The sequence below is a fragment of the Calonectris borealis genome, chromosome 3 (assembly GCF_964195595.1).
Source record: "Calonectris borealis chromosome 3, bCalBor7.hap1.2, whole genome shotgun sequence".
NCBI lineage: Eukaryota > Metazoa > Chordata > Aves > Procellariiformes > Procellariidae > Calonectris > Calonectris borealis.
Genome location: NC_134314.1, coordinates 4,373,714 through 4,386,159, shown reverse-complemented (window position 1 = coordinate 4,386,159; position 12,446 = coordinate 4,373,714). Strand labels below are relative to the sequence as shown.

General features: G+C 55.2%; 1 protein-coding gene across 1 annotated transcript; it reads right to left on the bottom strand.

The window, feature by feature from the left end:
• Positions 1–317: 317 nt before the first annotated feature.
• MCM3 (minichromosome maintenance complex component 3) lies at positions 318–11,356 on the bottom strand. Its single transcript, XM_075144855.1, has 17 exons — positions 11,133–11,356; positions 10,759–10,871; positions 9,663–9,871; positions 9,254–9,384; positions 8,337–8,575; positions 7,833–7,941; positions 6,983–7,136; positions 6,298–6,429; positions 5,650–5,858; positions 4,951–5,125; positions 4,631–4,757; positions 4,173–4,323; positions 3,883–4,023; positions 3,563–3,663; positions 2,507–2,589; positions 2,075–2,150; positions 318–1,836 (listed from the first exon to the last, which is right to left on the bottom strand). Exons 1-17 carry the CDS (start codon positions 11,211–11,213, stop codon positions 1,638–1,640), a joined length of 2,430 nt encoding a protein of 809 aa, XP_075000956.1. The 5' UTR covers positions 11,214–11,356; the 3' UTR covers positions 318–1,637.
• Positions 11,357–12,446: the final 1,090 nt, after the last annotated feature.

The window sequence follows — 12,446 nt, the reverse complement described above, 5'->3', positions numbered from 1 at the left end:
AAAATGGGGGGTTCCCTCTCCGCCCTCCCCGTGCAATGAGATGTTCCCAAGTCCTCTTAGCCACCAGGATGTGTAGCTCCAGGTGGGCAGAGGCAGGAGCTGCCCACATTTATTACCAGCCCAGCCCAAGGGCGTTTCTGCAAGTGCCTCGTCCACCGAGGCAAAGGCACCGGGGTGGAAGGACGTGCCCAACACCATCCCTGAGCCCAAAGGAGGTGGCAGCTGCCCAAAGGCTCTCCATAGCAGCGCAGGTCCCAGGAGATTGTAGAGTTGCATTCCCAGAAGTGGGAACAGTTTAAATCCAAGTAAGCAGGAAGTCATGGAGGAAACAGTATCTAGACATTTTTATTATTCAAATCAATATTTATGGCATCCAGAAACAAGGGTACGTGAACTGCGCGGGTGCCCGGAGATGGGCAGGGACAACAGCAAACAGCCTGTGCTGAACAGGGTCTTCTCCAAAGCTTAACCTCAAACTTGCCAAGACTGGGAAAAAACCCTCAATTTAAAAAAAATCCCAAACCTTCAGCAGCTCTGGCATTACGAGCAGCCAAGACTTGTCTGACTGGCACGTTCACCTTTTCTTGAAAACCATCCCAAACCATGGGAGCTTGCCGGTTTCCAGGAACAGCCTTTCTCCAAGAAGTGGTCGCCTACGTGTTCCCAAAAAGCAAGACGGTTCAACAAATCCCCCCAAGACCAAGGGAAGGCTTTTACGGTCTCAGTAGCTTGTCGTTACCTTCTACAAGACGCAGGAAGATTTGCAGTGGCTCAGCCAGCAGCACGTACAGAGGACGCAGGATCCCAGGTCCCCATAGCTTTGACCTTTCTTTGCTACAGAAGTTTCTTCTCATTTGTGGTGGCCCCGTTATATTCATACAAGCACGATCCCAGACTGAAAGCAGGAGCAGCTGGAGATCAAACCCACCTGCACCAGGGACATGTCCCTCGGGCAGCTCTGAGCATCCCAGGTCCTTCCCACCCACCTGGGGCCAAAACTCGCAGCAGGGCTGTGAAATCTAGAAATCAAGCTGACCCACGGGTGATGGAGCAGGTCAGACTACACGTGCCCCCGCATCACCAGAAATTGTCCTCCACAAGGTGGGTAGGCAAAAAAGAGGTTGGCCACAGCCAACGGGACAGGCATCAGGCATCTCTACTTGTGAGACAGGCAAATCTAGGTTCTGTAATTGGGGGAAAAAGGTAAAAAAAGGGGAAAAAGGTAAAAAAAGGGGAAAAAGAAAAGCTTCACTACTAACAGTGGAGCTCCCATATTGCTTCTTACCACCACTCTATTGAACGTTGGATTCCTAAATCCAGATTTTTTATTCAAAGGCTGAAACTATACCACCACAGCTAAAAACGATACATTAAGAACACTGATAATTTGCACCTAAGTTTTTCCTTTCAGCTCCTTGCAGAAACCAACCTCTTCCCACATACTCCAGTTTGGAGGCAGCAACAGTAAGAGAGCTTCCAGAGCTTCTGGCTTTTTTGGTGCCAGCAATGCACAGCGAGGAAGGACTGTAAAGTGCACTGACTTCAGCTCCCCAAAGTTCAGCTCAGCCAGATCAAGCGTTCAGGAGAGAGTTGAAGGCAAACTCAAAGAGTCTCCAGACTGAGAGCCCACGAGAGGCTCAGATTAAGAAGATAATGTCATCGGACACCATGATCTGGTTGTCATCTTGCATGTGGGCCAATGCCACCTTCACTTCAGCCAGCGAGAAGGGTTCAGGGTTGTCGCGGTTGATGGACTCCATCACATTCTTCAGACCAACGGACTGGGCATGGGAAGCTTTGAATACCTCCAGGAGAGCAGCCTTGAATGCTTTCAACCTGATCAGGGAAGGTGAGAAGTAATCACCCTTGGAGACCACACACAGTCCTCCCCCTTCCTTCCCAGCCCAGGATCCCCCAGCCCCTCCCCATTCCAGAAGCGGCAACCAGCGGGAAAGCCAAAACCAGAGCTGGGAGCACCCAGCACAGATGCATCTCCAGCATCCGACAACAGCTTGGACCCACCAGGGTGGGGTGGGATACGCAGGGACAGAGGCCTCCTCCAGCCCCCACTCACCTCGGCTCAGCCAACTCCGGCTTCTTCGCTTCGCCAGCGGCCGAGGCTTCGGGTGTCTTTGGAGTGTGTGCCTGGACTGGAGCAGAAGGAAGAGTTACCTTCAACCTTCCTGGTGTCCAAGCACCCAGAGAGCAAAAGCACTTGGCCTTAGGATGGGATGGGCAATGCCAAAGTCCCTCCCAACGTTGTTACTTCTGCAGCAGTTTGGACAATAACAAAAATAACCAGCAATACGAACTCTCCTGTCCCACACGGCCATGGAGGGTTTCAAAGAAAATTCATCTTGATTTGTGGGGCTGGACAGTGCCGCACCGCACCAGGGACCCCGAGTGACCCCAAGGCATCGCTGCTCCCCAAGGTGTGCAGACCCACCAAGGCAGAAGGTAGCAGCACCCTTGGGAGCCAGGTGACACCGAAACCCCCGGGACTCACCCTCTGGCATCTCCTCCTCGGCATCACTGAAGTCGTACGGGTCGTAGGAGTCCCCCTCGCCACCTGTGCGTGCCTTCTTTCTCCTGGGTGGGGGAAGAAGAGGTCACCCCTGCTCCAGCCAAACCGCAGACCTCAGGACCACCCCCCAAACCCAGAGTTCCTGGAGACATCTGGCCAACACCATGCAGGGTACCTGCGGCTCACAGGTAAGCCACCCTCCAGCCAAACCCCTGCCCATGGCACGGGACCCAAGTCGGCACCAGCCCTGAGGGTTGTGGACTGTCATAGGATCACAGAAGGGTTTGGGTTGGATCATCTAGTCCAACACCCCTCCCACGGAAAGGGTCATTTTTTGCTGATTAGGTTTGCTCCAAGCCCCATCCAACCTGACCTTGAACACTTCCAATGATGGGGCATCTACCACTTCTCTGGGCAACCTGTGCCAGTGTCTCACTACCCTTATCATAAAAATTTTTTGCCTTATGTCCAATCTAAATCTGCCCTCCAGGTGGGGTCTCACCAGAGCAGAGCAGAGGGGCAGAATCCCCTCCCTCGACCTGCTGGCCACGCTGCTGGTGATGCAGCCCAGGACACAGTTGGCCTTCTGGGCTGCCAGCGCACATTGCAGGCTCATGTCCAGCTTTTCATCCACCAGCACCCCCAAATCCTTCTCGGCAGGGCTGCTCTCCATCCCTTCGTCCCCCAGCCTGTATTGATACTGGGGGTTGCCCCGACCCAGGTGCAGGACCTTGCACTTGGCCTTGTTGAACCTCATGAGGTTTGCACAGGTATTAAATAGTATTGGTCCCAGTACAGACCCCCGAGGGACACCACTCGTCACTGATGTCCATTTGGACATTGAGTCGTTGACTGCAACTCTTTGGACGTGGCCGTCCAGCCAGTTGCTTATCCATGAAATAACGATGTCTCTCTATTACAAATTGGGGGGGACGATCCACTAAGTTGAGCAAAACCTGGAGTATTTCCCCAAGGGCAGCACCGCCTGCCGCAACCTCAGAAGAGGCTGGTGCCCCCCCACCTTGCTCTGGCTCCTACCTCCTCGTCCTGCGTTCCTCCTTGGGCTCCTCGTCTTCCTCCTTCTCGGTCTCCGAGTCGTCCTCCGCCTGCTTTCTGCGCTTCTTCTCCTTCTCCAGCACCTGGCAAAGACAGGATGGATTCAGGCCCCTTTTCCACTCAAGCTGCTTTTCAGGGGCCAACCCTGAGGGACCCAAGATCCCACCGCTGCCCCATCCCACACCGTCACCAGGAAAGGACCCCACCAGCAGCCCGAGGTTTTCAGCCTGCCCCAACCAAACCCACCCCTTTCAGTGACAATTTTAGGACCTCCCAAGCACCAAGGGACACCTTCCCCCCACCTTTTTGAAGTAGGCGAACTGCACGAGCTCCAAAGCTGCCTCGGCGTCCTGCAGATCAACTGTCTTGTTCATCCTGGCCTTGGCGTGGGCCGTGGAGAGGCGGATCAAGGTCTCCAGCGTACGGGCTGTGACTGGGGAGGTCTGATGGGGAACAGAAAGAGGTGTCTCTGCGAGGCTGACCCCCACCACAGCATCCCACCAAGGGTGGAAAACACCTGTAAGGGGAGATGGGAGCCTGTGCCTCAGTTTCCCTCCTCCTGGCCTGAGAGGGAGCTGCTCCCAGTGCTCACCCGGGCGATGTCCGAGTTCATCTGGCTCTGGCTGCGCAGGCGGGAGTACTCCTCCGCTATGTAGCTTGCTGACTCCTGGGTCAAGACAGGCTTAATCATCTTTGCTACGTGGATGTACTTCCTCATGAACTCCATGCTGACGATCTTCTCCCTACGGGAGATCCAAGGTGGGGAGGGGTAAAGGGTGTTTGCAGAAGTGGGCTTCCCACTTTTTACCCTTCACAGGCGCCCAGGCATGTGGGGAATTCAGTTCCAGATGTTCCCCACCTGCCTTGCATGACAGATCATGCCCAGAGCAGGGCTCTCTTGGCATCTCACCCAGGTACCTCCCCATGGACCACCCGGAGCATCGCTGGCATCAGCAATCAGCCACTGCCTGGATACTCAAGCCAAACCCATCAACTCACAGTGCTGGAAACCCCCAGAGAGCTCCAGCAGATGCGGGATGGGGAACTCACTTGCGGCGGTTGGGCCCGTGCAGGAGGTCATCATGTTTCTCATACACTTGGAGCTCCTGTTCCTCCTCTTGCACGAAGTCGGGGTCCTCCGTAGCCAGGATCTCCACGGCACTGCCCAGGGGCATGGCTGGAGAGGGGAGGGACACAGAGAACGGACTTTTAGCCTCTTGCAGCATTGCTGGAGCAACTTCCAAAAGCCACCAAAAGCAGCTCTCAACAAAGCCAGGGGTGCTGAACCCAATGAGCTGTGACCAAGAGGTGACAACCCGCCAAGGACAAGACTGAGCAACAAGGCAGCTGCACAATTACAAGCAACTCACCGTCCCCGTCCTGCTCGTTGGGGTTGCGGTAGCGGTGCATCCGCAGGACGTGGTCTGAGATCTCCCTGTCCTGCTCAGGGTCCATCTGGTCCAGCACGATGAAGAGCAGGTCAAAGCGGGACAGCAAGGAGTCCTGCAAGCCAATGTTCTCCATGGGCGTCTTGTACTGGTCGTACTGCAAGAGGACAAGGTAAGGGGTTACAGGAGACCCTCACGGGCAGTTTTGCCTGCCAGGGAGGCTGGAAGAACCTCCTCAGGCCAGGCCTTAGGGGATGGATACTCAGGCAGCTGGACACCACACTAAATCCAGCCTGCTGCAGCAGTAGGGCCTCTTTTCCCCATTCTGGAAGGTGGGCGTAGCTCTCATTTGCAAGGAAAACACATATTTTTTGTGATCCTAGATTGGACACCGAGACTGAAGCTCATCACCAGGATGAGGGTCCACTGGGCTGCCCCGAGACACCCAGGCAGAACCGAGCTGGGGTAAGAAGCCCCACGAACCCTCTCTCCTCCAGGAGGGCCATGAGCAGCAACAGAGACTAAACCAACCAGGTCTTCACTGCCCCACAGATCCCAGTCCCAGCAAGAACCAAGTCACTGGTTTTGGGGGATCTTTTGGGTTTTACTAGCTGCCTCCTCCACCAAGACATCTCCCAGCATCCCTCCACACGAAGGGGACCGGCAAACGCCAGCACTCACCCGGCCGTAGACAGGGTTGGCCGCCGCCAGGACGCTGCAGCGGGAGTTAAGGCGGGCATGGATGCCAGCCTTGGCGATGGTGACACGGCCCTGCTCCATCACCTCGTGGATGGCCGTGCGGTCAATGTCAGACATCTTGTCGAACTCGTCAATGCACACCACCCCCCGGTCGGCCAACACCATGGCCCCTGCTTCCAGGCGCCGTTCACCTGGGATGGGAGAAAAAGAGGGTCAAGCACCATGCAGCAGCCCCATGCATCTCCCTTCACCGCAGGACCATCCCTGTGATCAGGCTAAGTCTCAAAGTGCAGCAGCAACCTTCAGGGCTGCCCATCTCCTACCCAACTTGACAGCAGAAGGAGGACACTTAGGATGAGGAGCAAGCCCATGAGGAAGACAAGATCCAGGCTGCTGCTAGCCTTCACATGGGGTGCACCAAGTAGAAGAGGAGTAGGGAAGACCACCACCCAACAGAGGTCGAGAAAATACCCCTAAACACCACTATCAGTGCCATAAAGCTTCTGGATGGAGCAAGTCCTGCAAGCATCACTGCAGAACGAACAGCAGCCCTGGATCTTGCAGAGCCCCTCCCAGGTGTTAACAAGCATCCCTCTGCCAGCTCCCACTGGGAACCAGCCCGCTCCTCACCGGTTTCTTGGTCCGTGGTGACGGCGGCAGTCAGGCCAACACCGGAGGAGCCTCTGCCGGTGGTGGGGATGGCGCGGGGTGCGGTGCTGAGCACGTACCGCAGCAGCTGAGACTTGGCAACGGAAGGGTCTCCTGAAATGGAGAAGACTGCATTTAATAATCACACATCACCTGGATAATGTGTCCAGTCTGGGGCTCCTCAGTGGGGAAAAAAGAAGGGGACAGAGAAGTGGGTTTGTTCAGCCTTTAGAAAGGAAGGTGATCAGATGATCTCCTTGCCTTTCTCAGTGACCCAATGGGAAGAAATAAAGAAGATGAAGTCAGAGTTTTGAGAGGTGGATGGTGGCGGGACCAGAGGCAACGGGGACAACTTGGAACACAGGAAATCCCAATTGGATGGTAGAAGAAAAAGAAATCTCCTGGAGGGTGGTCAAACACTGGGATAGTGGCCCACAGAGGTCATGGGATCCCATCCCTGGAGATGTTCAAAACCAACTGGACAAGTCCCAAAGCAACCTGATCTACCAGTGACACTGGCTCTGCCCTGCACACATGCTTGGACCAGAGGCTTCTGGAGGTCCCATCTAACCTCAATTACTCTATGAAAGTAAGTCCAGGAAAACGCTCCTTCATCTCACACCCTGACAACACCAACTGAGGATGCCTCTGCCCAGCCTTTCCAGACCTATCAGCAAGATGTTGATGTCTCCTCGGATGCGGCTCCCATTCTCCAGGACCTTCTCCACCCCTCCGAGCAGCATGCACAGAAGGGCCTTCTTGATGTACTCATGCCCATGGATGCTGGGAGCCAGGGATCTCGCCAGCTGGTCAAAGATATCCTAAGGCAGATAAAACATGGCCCATCAGATGGACAGCAGCACATAAGAACAAGGAGCAATACTCCACAAGTCCATTTCAGCACAAAAAAGGAACCGATTCCTATCACAGAACCACATGGATGAAAATTATTTAGAAAGGAGAAGACCTTTTGCCAGAGTTTTCTTTCAATGGGGCTTTGAAGTCCTAGACCATCCTGACTGTCACAGGCACCCAAGCAAGCAACCCCTGTGAGAGCAAGGCTTTCTCCTCTCCACGCTATGAAGCAAAGGTCTGAGCATAAGATCAGGTTGGGGCAGACCTCCGTATCTCATTCTGGTTTGAGGTTTGAAGAGGGAAGAGGGAGGTGTTTCTCCTGCAGAGGAAATTCTCTGGCCATCAGCTGGCAGGGTCAGGACACGCACAACACGGACAGATCTCTGTCTTGACAGCGACGCACAGCAGAGCTGCCAGCAGGCAGCAAGGATACTCTGCTAGCAGTACAGAAGCAGCAACAAAAAAACCAGGACCTGATCAAAGCTTAAGCAGAAAATGCAAAAAAAGTGAGTGGAAAATCCAGCGACGTCACTAAGAGGGTTGAAGAGTTACTTGCAACCCAACAAGACACCTCCTTAGCTACATGTCAAGCCTCAAAGCTGCTCTAGCTGAAACCTCCTGCTCTGATACAAGCCTGCCTTCGAGATGTAAGGCTTGAATACCTTGGAGCGACTCTTGCTGAATCTCTTGATCTTGGCCACATCAGCAGCAGAGTAGAGAGGCCGGACATCTTTGCTCATCTGCTTCACATGGCAGGCAATGAGGATAGTCCTGGAGAAGGGATACGGTCATGATCAGGTCTGCAAACCCCACAGAGCCTACTGGTCACAGCAACAACACAGCAGAAACTTCCACAGGGTCATCATTTGCTCTAAGAAGTCCTGGAGGGGGTTGGAAAGCTTCAGGAGCTGTAGCCCCTTCTATCTGACTGCACTGGGCCATCAATGGAGCATCTTTAAGAACATCCACCCTGCCCCGTGCACAGCTGGAGCTCAGAACTACACACTGGTGCTAAGGAGCAAGGTGCAAACCACTTCCAAGTGATTTAAGCCAACGTTTGACCCAGCTCTGTGATGGCCGCCTGCCTGGCCTAGACCTCATCTTCAGGAGATGTGACCCAACTAAAAAGGGTGGGAGGGCTGAAGTCAGGACAAAGGAAGGCTCACCTGAAAGTCCCTGAAGTGTAACCCCCTTTCTTTCCCGGCAGGCAGCGGTACGTCCCCACCACCTGGATGCGGTCCCCAGGCTTCACCTTGTCCACCAGGTCATCATCCAGAATGACATCCACCGAGCGTGGCAGCTGCCCTGCTGGTGCCTTCTCAGGCATCTCCTGGATGGTTATGGTCTGATGGTCCTTGTAGACAGAGAGGCCAAATTCTGTCTCCAGGGGGTTATTCTCTTCATCCTAGAGGAGGAACCCCAATAAAAAGACTAGCACCATTTTTCAAGAGGACAGGGAGAAGAGGTGGGTCAGCTGAGCATCACCCAACATACAAAAGACTGCTGGAAAGGGTTGCTTTGTCAGGACTGCTGGAGGCTGGAGTTCTCCAGCTCCACAGCCCCCCCAGTCTAAACCTGCCAACACCCATCACTGCTGGTACATCAGGTCTCTCCAAGCCCTGACCCTACTCCAGGCTGTGGTGACACACCACCCATGCAGCAGGCTGTGTGCACAATGGGGACAAAGCTCAGGTCAACCTTCCTGCATTCCCAAATACAGGGCAAACCTTCTACCCCAGGGCGCATACACCCTCCGGGACAGCACAGGCATGCCCACGCTGACCTGGGTCCCAGGAGCAAGAAGACCGGCTGACAACTCCCCAAGAAACCATGCTCCAGCAGGACCAAGATCATAACTAACATTCGAACTAGTGGGTCTGGTGGCCTTGTGTTCAAGAGAGACTTTCTTCACATGTTCCTAGTAGCTCTCTGGGACTGTCACACGTGTGATGTGTCCTCTCTCTACTCCGTGGGCTGTGTTGGCAGAGGGAGAAAGGAGGCGCAGGGATTTGAGACCCCGGGCTCGGGCACATTCTCCCCAGAGGAACCTGCTGATGCTTCCCACAAAGCTGCTTCTCCTCACCTTCGTAGGGTAGACAGAGCTGGATGGGAAAGCATCCAGGGAGGTCATGTCCGTGTATCGGCGCTCAATAGTCTTCTTGGTAGCTGGGCAATAATGGACGCTCCGGACAATCTTTGGACGAACCAGAGAGCCTGGGGTTGGAAGAAACAGGAGTTAGGGGCAGGGATGTCCCACCCGTCTGCCAGCAGACAGTCCCCAACAGGGTCTCCACTGCTAAACTGCACTTGGGACACAATCCGCTGTCAACCATGGCCAACGACTGCTAAGCTCAAAGAGCATCCCAACACTCAAGACCTTCTGCCAAGCCCCCTGTCCCCTTTGCCCATAACTCCTGGTAGACCCCAGCCCCTCCGCAGCAAACACCTGGACCCACCACCCCTGAAGCCCCTGGGTCTGCCCCCAGTCTCACATTTTGTCACGATGCCCTCCACGCAGACAATGCAGCTGAGGAAACAGGCCGTCAGCGTCCGCGGCGAGACGTGCTTGGAGCCGAAGCTGCCCTCCAGCCCGATGTAGAAGTCCTCGTACTGCTTGGCATAGGTGGCATCGACGGAGGCGACGAAATCCTTCAGGGCGCGCTGGAAGGCTATCAGCTCCTCAAAGGCATTGCTCAAGAGCCTGCAAGAGAGGGAGGTAACGATGCGGACCAATTCTGCCTTCCTCCTCAACGCCTACCCGTGCCTCCATGTGCTCTGCGAGTTTACTAGGAGCACGAGGTGAAAAAACACCCAAAGACCATCACAGCTCTGCGTCAGGTCCACTGCCACCAATAGCCAGGAGCTGAACAAACCCAACCCCATATGAAAAAGGGGAGCAGCTGAGGGAACTGGGGTTGTTTAGTCTGGAGAAGAGGAGGCTGAGGGGAGACCTCATCGCGCTCTACAACTACCTGAAAGGAGGTTGTAGTGAGGTGGGGGTCGGTCTCTTCTGCCAAGTAACAAACGATAGGACGAGAGGAAATGGCCTCAAGTTGCGCCAAGGGAGGTTTAGATTGGACATTAGGAAAAAATTCTTTACTGAAAGAGTGGTCAGGCCTTGGAACAGGCTGCCCAGGGAAGTGGTGGAGTCCCCATCCCTGGAGGTATTTAAAAGAGGTGTAGATGAGGCGATTAGGGACATGGTGTAGTGGGCATGGTGGTGTTGGGTTGACGGTTGGACTTGATCTTACAGGTCTTTTCCAACCTTAATGATTCTATGATTCTAAAAAACCTCACATGTCCCTAAGCAGGTTAGCAAGCCTGGTCCAAAATATCCCCAAGCATCCTAAAAAAGGAGAGGATTTGTATCGTGCAATTAGGCTATCGTGGCAAAAGGTTTTTGCCAAACCAAGGGTTTGCAAGCTTGGAAGGGATGGGTGTCGTGGAGGGAGAGAGCAGGTCCACCTTTTACACTGGGGACAAGGTTTGGCCCTTTCTTGCCACAAATGACCTCCAAAACCAGGGCTGGACCTCCGAAATCCCGCCTAGGGCACGGTGCAAAGGCGAACCCGGCCGCCCCACACCAACCGGTTGGCCCTCTCCTCGTTCTTCCGCCGCAGGTCGTTGATGCTGACGAGGAGGCGGTACTGGTTGTCGCTGATCATGTCCCGGACTTTGCTGTGGTAAATCCCTTGATCTTCCTGCAAAAAGGGGTTAAGGGAAACACCTCAAAAAAACAATCAAACTAAAAAAAAAAAACCACACCCCAAAACCAACTCGCTTTGCACGATCGCCTGTCTGGGACGTCCCCCCCCACCCAGGAGCTGATTCCTGCGGAGCTCGACTCCATTTAGCCCCACCGAGCGGGGGGGGGGGGGGGGCACAGGGACCGGGTGCTCCCCCACCCCCGGGGGCATGGGGAGGGGGAGATGCCGCACCCGCGGCCCCGCTCCCGGCCTCACCTCATCGTCCAGGAAATCGAGGTAGTCGCGCTGCGCCTCCCGCAGCTCCGCGTCCTCCAGCCCGCCCGCCGGGGCCGCCATGCTGCCCGGCCGCTCGGGGAGGCCGGGGGGGGGGAGACCGCGGAGATCCCGCCGCTGCTGCGAGGGGGAGGGTAAGAGCCGAGGGGAGCCGGCCTGGCCCCGCAGCAGCCCCGATCCGACCCGGTACGATCCGACCGACCGACCGCCCCCCCCGACTGCCGCCGCGCTCCCGCTTGGCGCCAAAAGCGGGAGCCTTTCCCGCCACCGAGCGGGAGTTCCGCCTCCCTCCCGCCCCTCGGCACTTCTCATTGGTCAGCACCGCCCCGCGCCAGCCAATGGGGCAGCGATAGAGTTCGAGGGAGAGACGCGCAACAGCGCCAGCCAATCAGTGAGCGGAGGGGCGGGAGGGGGAGCCGGGGCGGAGACCCGCGCTGGGCTGCGGCGGCCGCGGTGGGCGGCCTGGGGTCGGCCCCGGGGTCCCGGCCCGGCTCCCACCGCTTGGAAATCAGCGGCCGGTTGAAAATACCATTTTATTAAAAAAAAAAAAAAACCACGAAAACAAAAACAACAACAAAAAAACCCTTCTTACTTTCCTATTGCCTTCGGGGGAGCCCCGTTTCCACGTGTTTTCACCCCAAAGCATACAGGCTGGGCGTCGCTTTCCCCTTTTACGTGGCCCGGTGCGATTCCGGGAGTTTGGGGCTGAAGCCACAAAAGCGTTCGCGGTGAAAAGGATGATTTTGGATGTGCCTTGCGAGAGGTTTTGCAGGCAGAAATCGCAGGAAAGCGGGACCCGTGGGGCCGCTCCCCCTTAAAAAATATTCCCGGTATCCCTTAAAAATCTTTATCTAAACGCTGTTTAAAAATAGAGAAAGAGTGAAAACCTAGACAGAACTATTTCGATCAGCAACGCGTTAGCGGACATCCAAACTTGGCTGTGTCCCCTGGATGATATTACAGATAAAAGCGTTTTTTCCAGGATTGGTAGTAAATATTCACCCCAAGTCCGTTCGAAAACGCCGAGGCACGAGCGTTCACGCTGCCCCGGCTCAGCGGAGGGAGCGGCTTCGATTCGTGGTTTGGAAGAGGAGCAGGAAACAGCCCCTGCCCTGTTTTCCCCTTTTCTGTTTGTGCGCCTGGACCAGATCCCTCTAAAATCATCGGAAATGTTACTGGTAACCACTGTGGCCGGTGTAGGATATATGTAGGCCAAGTCCTGGGTGTTTGTCCTGCTTCTGCCAGATTTTCTTGGGTGGTTCTGCATCGATGTGAAAGTTCAGATTTTCCTTCTCA

Bases quoted from the DNA above. Each gene is read 5' to 3' on its own strand.
- MCM3 (XM_075144855.1), bottom strand. From the start codon at position 11,213: ATGGCGGCCCCGGCGGGCGGGCTGGAGGACGCGGAGCTGCGGGAGGCG. The intron at 8,576-9,253 runs GTGAGGAGAAGC...TTCCTCCTCTAG, and splicing joins GCTCTGTCTACCCTACGAAG to GATGAAGAGAATAACCCCCT. The intron at 3,664-3,882 runs GTGGGGGGAAGG...TGTCTTTGCCAG, and splicing joins AGTTCGCCTACTTCAAAAAG to GTGCTGGAGAAGGAGAAGAA.